Source organism: Cnephaeus nilssonii, assembly GCF_951640355.1.
Source record: "Cnephaeus nilssonii genome assembly, chromosome: 4".
NCBI lineage: Eukaryota > Metazoa > Chordata > Mammalia > Chiroptera > Vespertilionidae > Cnephaeus > Cnephaeus nilssonii.
This window is the reverse complement of record NC_137075.1, coordinates 3,027,269-3,039,716: the sequence shown is the minus strand read 5'-3', so window position 1 is coordinate 3,039,716 and position 12,448 is coordinate 3,027,269. Positions and strand designations below refer to the sequence as shown.

The 12,448-nt window shown below is 53.0% G+C and overlaps 1 protein-coding gene across 1 annotated transcript in view; it reads right to left on the bottom strand.

Moving 5' to 3' along the window:
• Positions 1-4,804, bottom strand: part of CCDC33 (coiled-coil domain containing 33) — a gene marked incomplete at both ends in the record, with an annotated part of 100,183 nt that extends 95,379 nt beyond the window's left edge. Inside the window, one exon of the mRNA XM_079767689.1 lies at positions 4,784-4,804. Coding sequence (XP_079623815.1) covers positions 4,784-4,804 — 21 coding nt within the window. The remainder of the gene's footprint in view (positions 1-4,783) is intronic.
• Between the last annotated feature and the right edge of the window lie 7,644 nt (positions 4,805-12,448).

Below are 12,448 nucleotides of genomic sequence, written 5' to 3'. Positions count from 1 at the left end.
CTTCTGTCTGGGAGAGAGGAGCAGTGGACCTCTTCAGGTTGGAGATGGGGTGCTAGGGGCCACTGGGAGCTGACCCCATTATCTGGAAAACTCAGCTTAGCAAAGCCTGCATTGCAGGGCAGCCTGGTAAGGCGGGGGAGTCCTCAGAAAGGGAAGGGTCTGTGGAGACCATGGAGAACAGTGGCCTGTTACACAGAGGGGAGGCTGAGGGTCTGGTCCTGGGCGGGCTTTGTGCTGTAGCAGCCCCGGCAGGGTGGTACGCTGGCTCTGTCCTGATCAGTGTCAGGAGAGCTGGGTTTAAATCCCAAATCAGTCATTTTCTGAGAGCCATTTTCTCCAACTGGACAATGAGGGCTTGAACCAGCCTGCCTGGAACCCACCGGCTTCCTATGTGATGGCCCAGGTTTCCCACACACTGTTTCCATTTTGAGCCTGGGGTCCTAGGCACTGTGGCTCCTGGTTTCTGGAAGCCTCGGGGCAGAGAGAACAGGAAGAGCTGTTATTGCATTCAGTTCTCACAACAGTGGTGTGGTGTGACCACAAATATGAGCCCTGCGTTACTCCAATCTGTCAGCATGTCCTGCCGGCCCTGCCTTCAAACCATGTCTAGAATCTGACCCCGTCTCACGGTCTGCACTTCCAGCACTGAGGTCCAAAACAATGGATTTCTGTATTTGATTCTTAATAGCTTTCTTGTTTCCCTCTGCCTCCCTTCTCCCCTGCCCCGCCTCACAGAGCGGCCAGAATAAATCTTTAGATTTCAAGCCGACTTCATCACTCCTCCGCTCAAACCCTGCAGCAGCCCCTCACTTCTCTCAGGGCCTCACAGGACGGTAAGGACCTGGGGCTCTGGCAGGGGAAACTGACCTCACCTCACCCCGAGGCCCTCGGCCACTCACTCAGGCCGCCCTAGCCTCCCAGAGGTTTCTCGAACACACCAAGATGACCCCTGCCTCATCGCCTTTTCCCTGGCTGTCCCCTCCTGGCCTGCTCCTCCCTACATGCCCATCCCTGTGGCTTATTATCCCAAAGGCCTTCCTGTACAGGCTGGGTCCTGGCCTGACGCGATGACTAATTAGAGGTGAGGATCCCTCCCGGCTCCAGAAGTGCCAGCCTACAAAGAGATCCCTCCCCTTCTTCTGACTGAGGCCGCCCCACCTCCGCCCCCAACAGGCCCTGTCACTGTCTGAAGGGTTGTTGAGTTGCCTCTCCCCCTCCCCCCTATTCCTCTTCCAGGCCAGGATAGGATGAGGGGGAGGGAGGTCAGCAGAAGGAACCCCTGCCCCGTGGAGGGGGGAGGGGAGGGAACAGCCACAGAGCCACCTCCCATCATAGTCTGAGATGCTGCCTTTCCAAGGTTCCACCCTCACTGCTACCCCATAGCCCCTCCCCCCTCCCCCCACACACACTCCCCAGTAGGTTTGCTGTTCTGGTTTGGTGGTGTAGAAGCAATATACTAGCTTGGAGGACCTAAGTGTTAGCCCGGCTCTGCCCCCAGCTCTCTGCATGACCTCTCTGAGCCTTAATTTTCCCACCTGGTCAATGGGTAAATCTGGAATGGCTTGCAATGCAGTCTTCCCAGTAATTAGCCTAAGGTTCCTGCAATGAGGTCAGGAGAGTCAACTAATATCTCTTCCACCCCCAGATTCCTAGGAGCAGCCTACGACGGTGGCCCCAGCACTCTTGTTGCTGTGGGGGTACAGGGCCTGTCAAAAGCTCCCTATGGCCCCAGAAATGAGGGCCCAGCTGAATGGCAGTTGCCTAAGAGCTCTCGCTGACTACCTGGCAACCCGAGCCCAGCCAGGCATTTTGCAGACCAGACCACAAGTTGTGCCTCCTCCCTGTCATCTCCATCCTCTGCCTCTGCTGTGCCTCGCCTTGGGAAGTAAAGCTTGCAGGGGTTTGGGAGGGAACGGCTGTGCTTCACTCTGGGCATGAGGCCAACTACCAGGTTGAGCCCAGGGCCAGGGAGGCCACGAGGGGTGGCGGTGGGCCAACCTTTCTGCCTTCCCTGCTTCAGGACCAATGTCCTCTCTCTACCCCATCCTCCCTGGCCTACATTGGAGAAGTTATCAGGGAAAAGAAAATGCATGTGCTGAGTTACATGTCAGGGGCAAAGTAAACTGTGGGTGATGATGAAATCTCCCTCAGTCTCAGGTCCCATAGACCCATCATGGGGTGAGATGAATGAACCCTGGGGAGGGAGTTCACTTTCCTGAATATCCTTCCTGTAGGCTGACGGCACTTACTATTAGCTTACTCTCCACTGGTTAACCCTCCAACACTGCTGGGGTGCAGACAGGGTCTTGGTCAGCATACAAAGCAGCCCTCTCGGCTCCTCTACCATGGCCTGGCACACAGCTAGCTCAGAAGGTTCTAATTCCAATACCTTACCCTCCAGACTGTTGGCCTTGCCCTCAATAAGCCAGGATTAGCCTGCAAATGTCCCAAGGGACCCTGGGCTGCCCATTTTGGGATGAACATGCTGTGGGGAGGAGACTAGGGTGGGAGTGGGAAGACTGCACCAACAGAAGGAATTAATGGCTGGTTGCTTCAGCTTCTAGGGCTGGGGCTTAAATTGGCCCAGGTGGGGAGACAGATCCCTCTGTTCCTCCAGATCCTGCCCCTGCTCCCCCTCTGCCCCAGCAATCTGGGCAGCAGGAAGCTCGGGTCCACCTCCAGAAGGGCCCTGCATCTGGAAGCCAGGGGCCAGAGGAGGGATCGCCGGACTGGGAGACATGGGATCTGGCTGCCTCTGATCAGTAACTTGGACAGTTATTAGACTCCAGGGGCCTCAGTTTCCCCAGTTGTATCACAAGGGCTTTGAGTTAAAAATGGTTCCTCATGTTCCTTCTAGTTTCAGCTTCTAAACGTGCCTGGGAGTCACAGTGGCCATGAAGGCTCTTTCGTAGCTGAGGGAGCCGGCACTGGGACTTGGGACAGAAAGCTCTGGCACCTGCACCAAGGCGCACAGCGAGCTCGCGGGCAGAGCCGGACATGGGAACGGGGTCTGGCTGCCTCCACTCTGCTGTCCCTGCTCTGAGCTCACCAGCCTCCTTCGGATGTGACCTGCTTTCTCTGGGCCACAATTATCCATACACCCTCAGGCTCATAACCCGAGTAGCCAGTACTCATTGGTACTAGCAAGAAGTGGTAGTGTTTGGAGCAGGAGAGGCTTTTTAAAAGATCACACAAAAGTCAGAAATAAAGGACTGATAGATTCGGTAACTAAAAAAATCTATACCAACTTCTACAATGGTCCAAATTTCACCACAATATAAAGAAAAGACAAACAGGAGAAAATACCTGCAATTTATATTAATGTATGAATATCCCTGATACACAAATAACTCTGAAATCTATAAGCATCTCCACAATAAAGAGGCATGAGTGGAGGATTCACCAAAAAAGAAATATGAATATGTAATACTATATATACATTATGAACATCCTTACAGGGGATTCTGTCTCCTAAAGCTGTGAGTCAAATAAATCCAGCTCCTCCTCAGGGCACTCTTTCTCCCACCCACATGTCCTGAATCTCCCCTTCCTCCCCCATTCAGCTCAGGTGGGCAGGTGGCAATGAGCTTCAGGAACCAGTTGGCAGCTCAGGGCCCCCAGATCAGGCCAGCCTGGTGCCTGGTGCCCAGTGTGTGACTTACCAGAAGGAGGCTTAAAGGGGGAGGGTGTGATCAAAGAGAGGAGCCAGCTGTGGGTAGAGGGCACCAGGAACCACAGACACCAAAGTCAAGGGTAATCTATATATATAAAAGCCTAATATGCGAATTGTCCCTGCAGGAGTTTGACTGGGAGACCAATTGCTTGCTATGACGTGTGCTGACTACCAGGGGCGGTGCAGAACAAAGGAAGGCCCTGATCGGCCTTGATTGCCGGCCAGGCCTAGGGATCCTACCCGTGCATGAATTTTGTGCACCGGGCCTCTAGTAGAGTATAAACCACATTGGGGCATGGGCACTCCTAGCTATTTGGTTCATTTGACCTAAGAGGATGTTCCCAAGTTAGCAAATACCTGTGTCTTGGTCTTAGTTCTTTCTGTCATCCCTGTTGGTAAGTGACACAGTCGAGGGCATGGGCTCAACCTTGCCAGTTAGCAGAAGGTAGGGGAGCCCTGACTTGGAACTATTTGCCTTTCTTCGCACTGAGATTCTAGTCCAGGCAGGGTTGTGTTGCTCTCTCACAGCTATTTATTAAGCACCTACTATGTGTCAGGCACTATTCTGAGTACTGGGGATACAGCAGTGACAGAAAAATTCCTTCTTCCCAGGCATTGGAGTCCCTGTGACCTGGAGCGGGGCTGGGCCAGGGCTGGGAGGGTGTGGTAGTGGGGCATGGACACTGCAAGGGTAGCAGCCTGGGAAACCCCTGGGAGATCTTGGAGGGTGATGGTGAGCCATCTCCTTGGGCTCCCTGAGCCTCTGTGACCCCAGCAACGAAAAGGCAGAAACTCCTTTTCAGGTTGTGGAGGGTGAGACAGCCAACTCCAGCTACATGTCACTCTGGGTCCTGGGGAGACAGGCAGAAGTCACCAGGTAAGTGTAGTAGGGCTTGATAACACTGAGCATGCCACCTTTCAGATCCCACCTGGCCCGAGTATAGGACACCTAACCTGAAAGAGCCACCGAGATCACCTCAGTCCCCATTTCACAGCTGTGAAGACTGGGACAGAGAAGGGAAGTATCTGTTCTAATTTAGGGACACACCCCAGGGACTCGGAAGAAGAGACGAATTCATGTGGTGCACGGCCCACGCCCCCAGGCCTCACCTTTTCCTTTTCCCGGCCCATCCTCTGGGGGGCAGCAGTGAGTGGCTTTAACAATCTCAGAAACCAGGACCTGGTGTTGGTGGGGGATCAGGCATCAATCCTGTCTGGGCACCTTAGAGTCTTTTGGGTGGTGAACAGTATAGAGCATCAGTGTGGCCTTAGGGGTGCTATACACTGGTCCTGAGACCTCAATGGGGAAAGGAAAGAGGGAGTCGGGGTGGTGGGGCAGGAGTATGGAGCTTCCTCAGCAGCCAGACATACTGTGAGTGCAGATGCCGTGGGGAGTCGGGGCATGGCCAGCTGGCCAGGGGTCAACAGTTGGGTAACTGGCTCCTGGCACCCCCAGGAAGATAAAGCCAGGGGTGGCCCTCTGTCTACTCAGAGCTGGGAAAGCAGAAAGCCTTTCCACACAGCTGGGTCACCTGGGCAACGCTGTGTGATGTCATAGGGCAAGGCAGAAGTCACACCGAAGTCCAGGTACAGTGGTGGAATCAAGAGCCCTTTTCCCTATTCCTGGAGCTGTGTCCTGCCTGCTCTCTGGATCCAGTATTCATCCTTCCTGGTCTGGGTACCCCAAGCAGACCCTCAGTCAATATTCACCAACCACCCTGAGTGCCCAGCCCCTGCTGGTCACACTGCAGGAGAGGAGGAGAAGCTGCTCCCAAGGAACTTGCAACTTGGTTGGTAAAACAGCTATTTCTTTTAAGAAATCTGCAGCCATCCTGCCTCTTTGGGTGTCCATAGCTTTTCGCTTGTTTACTAGTAATAATAAAAAACACAGCGTTCTTGCCAAAACCGGTTTGGCTCAGTGGATAGAGCATCGGCCTGCGGACTCAAGGGTCCCAGGTTCGATTCCGGTCAAGGGCATGTACCTTGGTTGCGGGCACATCCCCAGTAGGGGGTGTGCAAGAGGCAGCTGATCGATGTTTCTCTCTCATCGATGTTTCTAACTCTCTATCCCTCTCTCTTCCTCTCTGTAAAAAATCAATAAAAAATATATTAAAAAAAACACAAAAAACACAGCGTTCAAGAGAATGGTTTCCACTTGGAGTGTGGGTGGGAAGGTAGGGGAAAGAATTGGGAATAAGTAGATCTGTTATTGTAATGTCTCTTAGATTGGGTGGTCAGTTAATGGGTGTTCATTATATTATTGAAAATCCTATATAATAAAAGGCTAATATGCAAATAGACTGAACGGCAGAACAACTGAACAACTGGTTGCTATGATGTGTGCTGACCACCAGGGAGCGCGCACAGAACATGGTGGGCGTCGGCCACGGCCAGATGGTGGAGCAAGTGAGGGGGGGAGGATGGGGGGGGGGGTGCCAGACCAAGGTGGGCCACCAGTCGCTGTCATTGGGGCGAGCCTCTGGTGGTTACTGAAAATTCTTTGCTCCCATGTGCCCCGCACTCGCACCTGCTGCCAGGCCTGGCCCCAATTGCTCAGTGCCATCAGTGGGTGCAAGCGGCGGCTGTGGGCCCAGATCGCCCCTGAGGGCTTATCCACCTCCCCCGACTCCTGTGGGGCGCTCAGGGCTGTCAGTGGGAGCGGTGGTGGCAGGAGCAGGGCTGCCGACAGAGAGGGGAGGGGGAGGGGGAGCACGGGGGGAGGGTCTGGGAAGGGGCGCAGAGGATGGACTGAGACCCACCCCTGTGCCCACTGCAACCCCGTGGCCCACAATTCCTTTCAAGGTGCACAAATTCGTGCCCTGGGCCCTTAGTAAATTATACAGAGGACCACGTATGGGTCAGCAGTGGATCTAGGATATGGACCAAGGTTTATGACTAATCCACAAGCCAGGTATGGTTCTAAGTGCTTTTCTGTGTGGTGGGATGGGAGAATGATGACTGGCCCTTGGCCTGCAGTGGGTGGGGTCTGTTCCAGGGGCGTGAGGTCTGAACTGGACCTCAAAAGATGATCCAGAATCCTGGGCTAGCAACAGTGAGATTTGTGCGTACTGGGTGAGGTTGAGAGGTATCTGGGAGACCCCTCTTGCCTGCCTCATTCTTCCGTCAGCTGTTTTACACTTATGTTGAACGTTCTTCCTATCTTCTTTGGTTTGGGGACCAAGAGTAGGCCCACCCTGGCAGCCAGAGGGAGGAGGCCTCCAGCTTCTGGCTCCACCCCTCGACTCCAGTGAGGGAGGCAGGGAGGAAGTGGTTCTTCCCAATTTAGAGACAGAAAAACTGAGGCCTCACCTTTGTTAGAACAGAAGGACCTGCTGAGTCACCCAGACATTTGGGGATGGAAGCTGGGAGGCCCACTCCCAGTTTTCCTCCCTCCCAGGCCTGCCAAGGGTGATGCCCCTGGCTCCTGGGCAACACTGTCACAATCCAGCCAGGATTATCCAAAAGGCCTTCCTGGTACAGTCTCCCTAGAGTGCCCCCCTTCCTTTCAGTGCTGAAGGCTGCAGCAGCAGGTTGGGACCAGTGCTGCCCAGCGCCTGCAGGAGCCATTCATGCCCAGCTCAGGGCCAGGGCAGCAGCGCTGGGAGAGGCCAGCAGGGAGCACACTTTAAGAAGGCACTGGCTCTCAGGGCTATGCTTCCACACCTTAAATTCTGTTCCCTAGCCATCTTTCCTGCTTCACTGTGGCTCCTGCCATGCCCTGCAGCTCTCCCAGCACCTAAGCAGCCTCCCTAGGGTAAGGTGACCAGACGTCCCGCTTTTGGCAGGACGTCCCGCTTTTGGCAGTCCCGCTTTTTAACAATTTGTCCCGCATCCCGCAGCGTTTTAAAAAAGTCCCGATTTTTGGAAAGAATGCACGACAAGCTAGGGAACGGCGGGAGAACGGGAAGGGAATACACGGTTTTCGGCGGCCATGTGGCTATTTAGCCAGGATATGAGTTTTATGTTATTTTTGTTAATTTTATAATGTTAAACTTTAATAATAACAAATAATTGTTGAGAACTGATTATCGAGAACTGCTTATCAAAGTTCGCATTGTTGATCAGTTGTTAGAATTCGACCACCATTGTTTGGACTTAATGAACAATGGCATTTTTTGGGATTGGCAACGCCGAAAACATTTTGTAACTGTCTCTCAGACGATACACATCGTACTGCGTGCTAGTAAGCTAGTTAAACAAGTGATGTCATTACAAATGAGCTATTCAGATAATTTAGGTAAGTAATTTATTTATTTATTTCATAAATACATACATTTTCTTGAATTTAGCAGACAGTACTCGTATTATTTATATTTTATAGTGGCGGCAAAAAGTCTAGCGCCGGCCTTGAAAGTGACACTTACGACTTACGGCAAATTCAGAGGAAAAATAATACAAGTTAGTATTGTTATTATTTAGAAAGAAATATAGAATTAAAATAATTTTTAAAATATAGTTACTTTATAACAATCAAATTAATTTAATTTATAAACTAACAATAAAATATGTTCATGTAATTATGTACCTACTTACTGTGTTTTTAAGCAATATGTATATAATAATTTATAATATAATTTTAAATTTTTTTTTAGATTTTTAACATAATGAGTAAGAAAAGAGGATGCAAATTCAACGATGATCTAAGAAGTGAATTTCCTTTTATTAAAAAAACCAAAAGCGATTACAATATAGACCAAATTTTTAATAAAGAACCCCCCCGCCGGGCCGAAACTGCTTTGGCTCAGTGGATAGAGCGTCGGCCTGTGGACTGAAGGGTCCCAGGTTCGATTCCGGTCAAGGGCATGTACCTTGGTTGCGGGCACATCCCCAGTGGGGGGTGTGCAAGAGGCAGCTGGTCGATGTTTCTCTCTCATCGATGTTTCTAACTCTCTATCCCTCTCTCTTCCTCTCTGTAAAAAATCAATAAAATATATTAAAAAACAAAAAGAACCCCACCCCCCACCCCACCCCCGGTCAATGGTGTCCCGCTTTACCAATGTTAAAATCTGGTCACCTTACCCTAGGGCCAACCTTGGGCTCTGGGCTCTCACCCAGCAGCCCTACCTGGCATCTGAGCTTTCTGCTATCGCAGCCCCCAGCTTTGCCTCCTGCCTGAGAAGATAATGCAGGGGCTGGTTCCAGGCCGTCTGGCTCCAGAGCACGAGAGCCCTGCACACTCAGCAGTCACTGGAAGGGGCCCTCCTACCAGCTCACTAGCTGGCTGCCCAGCTTTCTGAACCACAGACCCGCCCTGGGACACTCACTCCTGTGCTGTAACAACCGTCCCCGGACTGCTGCCTCCTCACCAGTGAGAGGGCTGGCAGTCTGGGGCTGAGTGTGGCTCTCCCACTGAACAATACTGTGAACCCAGCTGCTCCACCTGCCTCCTTCTCCTTCCCAGGGGTGGAGCACCGCCTCCCCCAAACGAGGGAAACGAGCCTGCTCCCCAAAAGTCCAGAGGATACTTCTGCTCCCTGCCCAGGGGCTGGGCCCAAGCTTGGATGACTGAGGGAGATTCCAGGTTGCGGGGAAGCAGAGAATGACTGGTCTGGCAGCTGATAGGTAACCCTGCCCCTCCCCCCCCTCCCTCAGGAGAAAGCACTGGGAGCTCTATCATTCGGTGGGGCCAGGGGTTAAACACAGCCATTACACAGCCCACCGCGGCGGGGAGTGCGGCAGGCTGCCTGGGTCTGAGGCTGGCTCTCGGGAAGGAGGGGTCCTGCTTCCGCTCTGGCTTGGCGCTGGGCTGGGCTGGGCACACCTGTGGGCCTGGCTTCTGGGGAGGCAGCCCTTTGGGTAACTGCATGAAGCAAGTTACAGGGAAATGCGTCTCCCAGAGCCCACAGACTCCTTTCCCTCAGTCCTGTCCCATGCCCTATAACAATGACACTGCCCCCCCCCCCCGCCCCACATTATCCATCCCTCCCCACTCTTAGACACACACACCCCTCCCCCACTCTGAGACACACAACCCCTCCCCCACTCTGAGACACACACACCCCTCCCCCACTCTGAGACACACAACCCCTCCCCCACTCTGAGACACACACCCTCCCCCACTCTGAGACACACACACACACACACACACACACACACACACACACACCCTTCCTCATTACTTTCCATTTCTTTTGGGCAGCTGAATTGGGAAAGGGAAGGGATGAATGAGGTAGGAAACTGTGATTTTGGGCAAATGGCAGTTCACACCTGTGTGATCTTGGTTCAAAATACTAACCCTCTCTGAGCTTCGGTTCCCTTTTTCAATGGGGCAATCAGTGCTGCTCTGAGGACTGAATGAGAAAAGGTAGGTAAAGCACTTAGCACTGGCATCCAGTTCAGTGCTCCAAAAATGCTTGCTTTGTCCTGCTAAGCAACCTTGGACTTGGCAGGTTCTCCTCAACAGAAATGGGCCAAAGTGCAAACACCGTCTGCGGGGTCAGTCCGTATATCTCCACCCAGCTCAAACCACACCCGATGTGCCAGCTCCTCCCCCCTCCTCCCCAGACCCACTCTGCTCAGGCTTCCGGGCTCATTCCCACAGCCACACCTTTCTCCATCTAGCTGCCTCGCCATAAGTGTCTTCTTTCCTACCTAAATCCAATGTGTCCGTAGGATCCAGCTCAAGACACTTGGTCCAGAAGACTTCCTGACCCCCTTTATCTCCTGCACTGATCAATCCTCTTCTTCCATGGTGGCACCAGCCTGTCAGCCTGTGTCTATGCCACTGAGCTCCTTCCGAATAAATAACAAGCCTGAGGCAGCGGGTGGGATCTCCTGATTTTTGACAGCTGTCTGAGGCAGTGGTCTTGGGGCGGTCTCTATGCTCCCAGTGCCATTTCCCCTTAGCCCAGTGGTGCATACAGCAGGTGATCACTTGTGAGCTAAAGGATGGCAGTCTCCAGGACAGTCCCCAGATCAGATGACGGCAGTGAGTGCACAGCCTGCTTGGCCAGGACCCTCAGAGCTGTTTTGACCTCACATCAGCTGCGAGGCTCCACCTGGAAGTTTCTAGAGAGATCAGGGGAGCTGGCTTTGCCTTGTGCTTCAATTATGGTTCTCACTGGGCCCCCCAGTTCATACCCTGCTCCTTAAGGCTAGTCTGAGTTTGAGCTGGAGGCACTGTTGACAGAGCTCTCCTTGGGGCTGTGGGGGGCACTCGAAGCCCCTGTCATTGTGGTTCTGCCCCTCCCACCTGTCTTCCTTCCGGTCCTGAGTCCCTTCCACACCAAAACAGCAGCCAAAGACTGCCTGTCTGCTTCCCCCGAGTGAGTTCAAGTTGGAAAGCAGTGAGTGTGGCTGCAAGTTACAGCAGTCGTCTCTGCTCTCACCTGGGGCTGGGTGTCTCCCGTTTGTATTGCAGATCCTTCTCCCGCTTCTCCGCCCTGCTCTGGGCCCCTGGAGGCTGACACAGCTGACATCAGTGGCTTCTGGTTGGGCCGGGTTTAAGGGAGGGCACACGGATCTAGGAGGCTCCCTTCTAGCTGGTTCTTAGAGTTGGCTGGTCTCTACTACCCAAGACTACCCTGCCTGGCCGGCAGCACTCTCCATACAGCGCCCCCTCAGCTTGTGGTCACCTCCTCATGCCTATCCAGGCCTAGGGGTGGTGAAGGTTCCTCTCACTACCCCCCAGGGTACTGCACTCTTCCTCTTGTTTTTCCTAAACCTCACGTCAGCTTTGTAAAGTGTCCCTCTATTAAGCGCCCTTCAAATGACCAAATTTGAATGCCTCCTTCTTCCTACCAGGCCTCTGACTGATGCACCTGCTGCATGAGCCACTCTCTGTGGGCTAAGATGTCACTTGATGTCCTGGTAGACCATCATCATCATTGCTACCAGCACCTTCACACCTAACTAGCATTTAGTGATCACTTACCATGTGCCAAGCTCTGCACCCGAAATTTTACCGGTGGTCTCATTTAATTCTCACATTCCTGCTCCCCAGGAGTTATAGCTGCTTCTCCCGTATGAAGAAGAAGGAACAGATATTCTGAGCAATGAAGGGACTTGCCCAAGCTTTGAAGCAGCAGAGTTGGGATTTGAATCTAGGTCTCCTGGCTCCAAAGCCTATGATCACCACCACCACCAAAGCAACCTGCCTTTTTCTTTAATTCCAAGGGAAGGAGTCACATCTCTCCTTCTTCACTCCTGAAACTGGGGCAACATGGAAAAGGCCAAGTGCAGAGATTAAGCCCCCTGGCCTTTTGAATGAGCTCTGTGACAATGCAGCCCGAAGACACTAGTATCCATGGAGAGGGAAGTGGAGCGCCTGGAGGCACAGCTGGCACTGCGGGCTAGGCCCCTTTAAGCCAGGGCAGAAGCCATTCTATTCTGCACAAATGGGTGGTGAGTAGTTTGGTGGGGTCCTTGTGCCCTGGGGCTGTGACTGAGATTCCAGAACGGGGAGCTTGCTTCAGTTGCACTAAGCCCCTTGGATGCAGGCTTCCTGCAGGCTGGCAGGGCAAGGCAGGCGGGGTCCTGGAGGCGCTTGCCGGTGGGGGACTGCTCCTCTGGCCTTCCTTTGGTCCCTTATTGTGCAGAGGTAATCTGATCAGGTCCTGGGCTATATGATGGGCCTTTATGTTTTGTCATTTGTACTTAATAGTCCCCACCCTGTGCCTGCACCTAGTTCTTGTGGGTCCCTGGGAATAACCAGTCTGGCACAGCACCACCATGTTGAAAATGCATGACCTCTTGAAATCTGCCAGGCCGGGCTTTAACCCTGGCTCTGCCAGGCCTCTCAGAGAGTATCTGGGCAAGTCCCTTGACTCCTTGGGC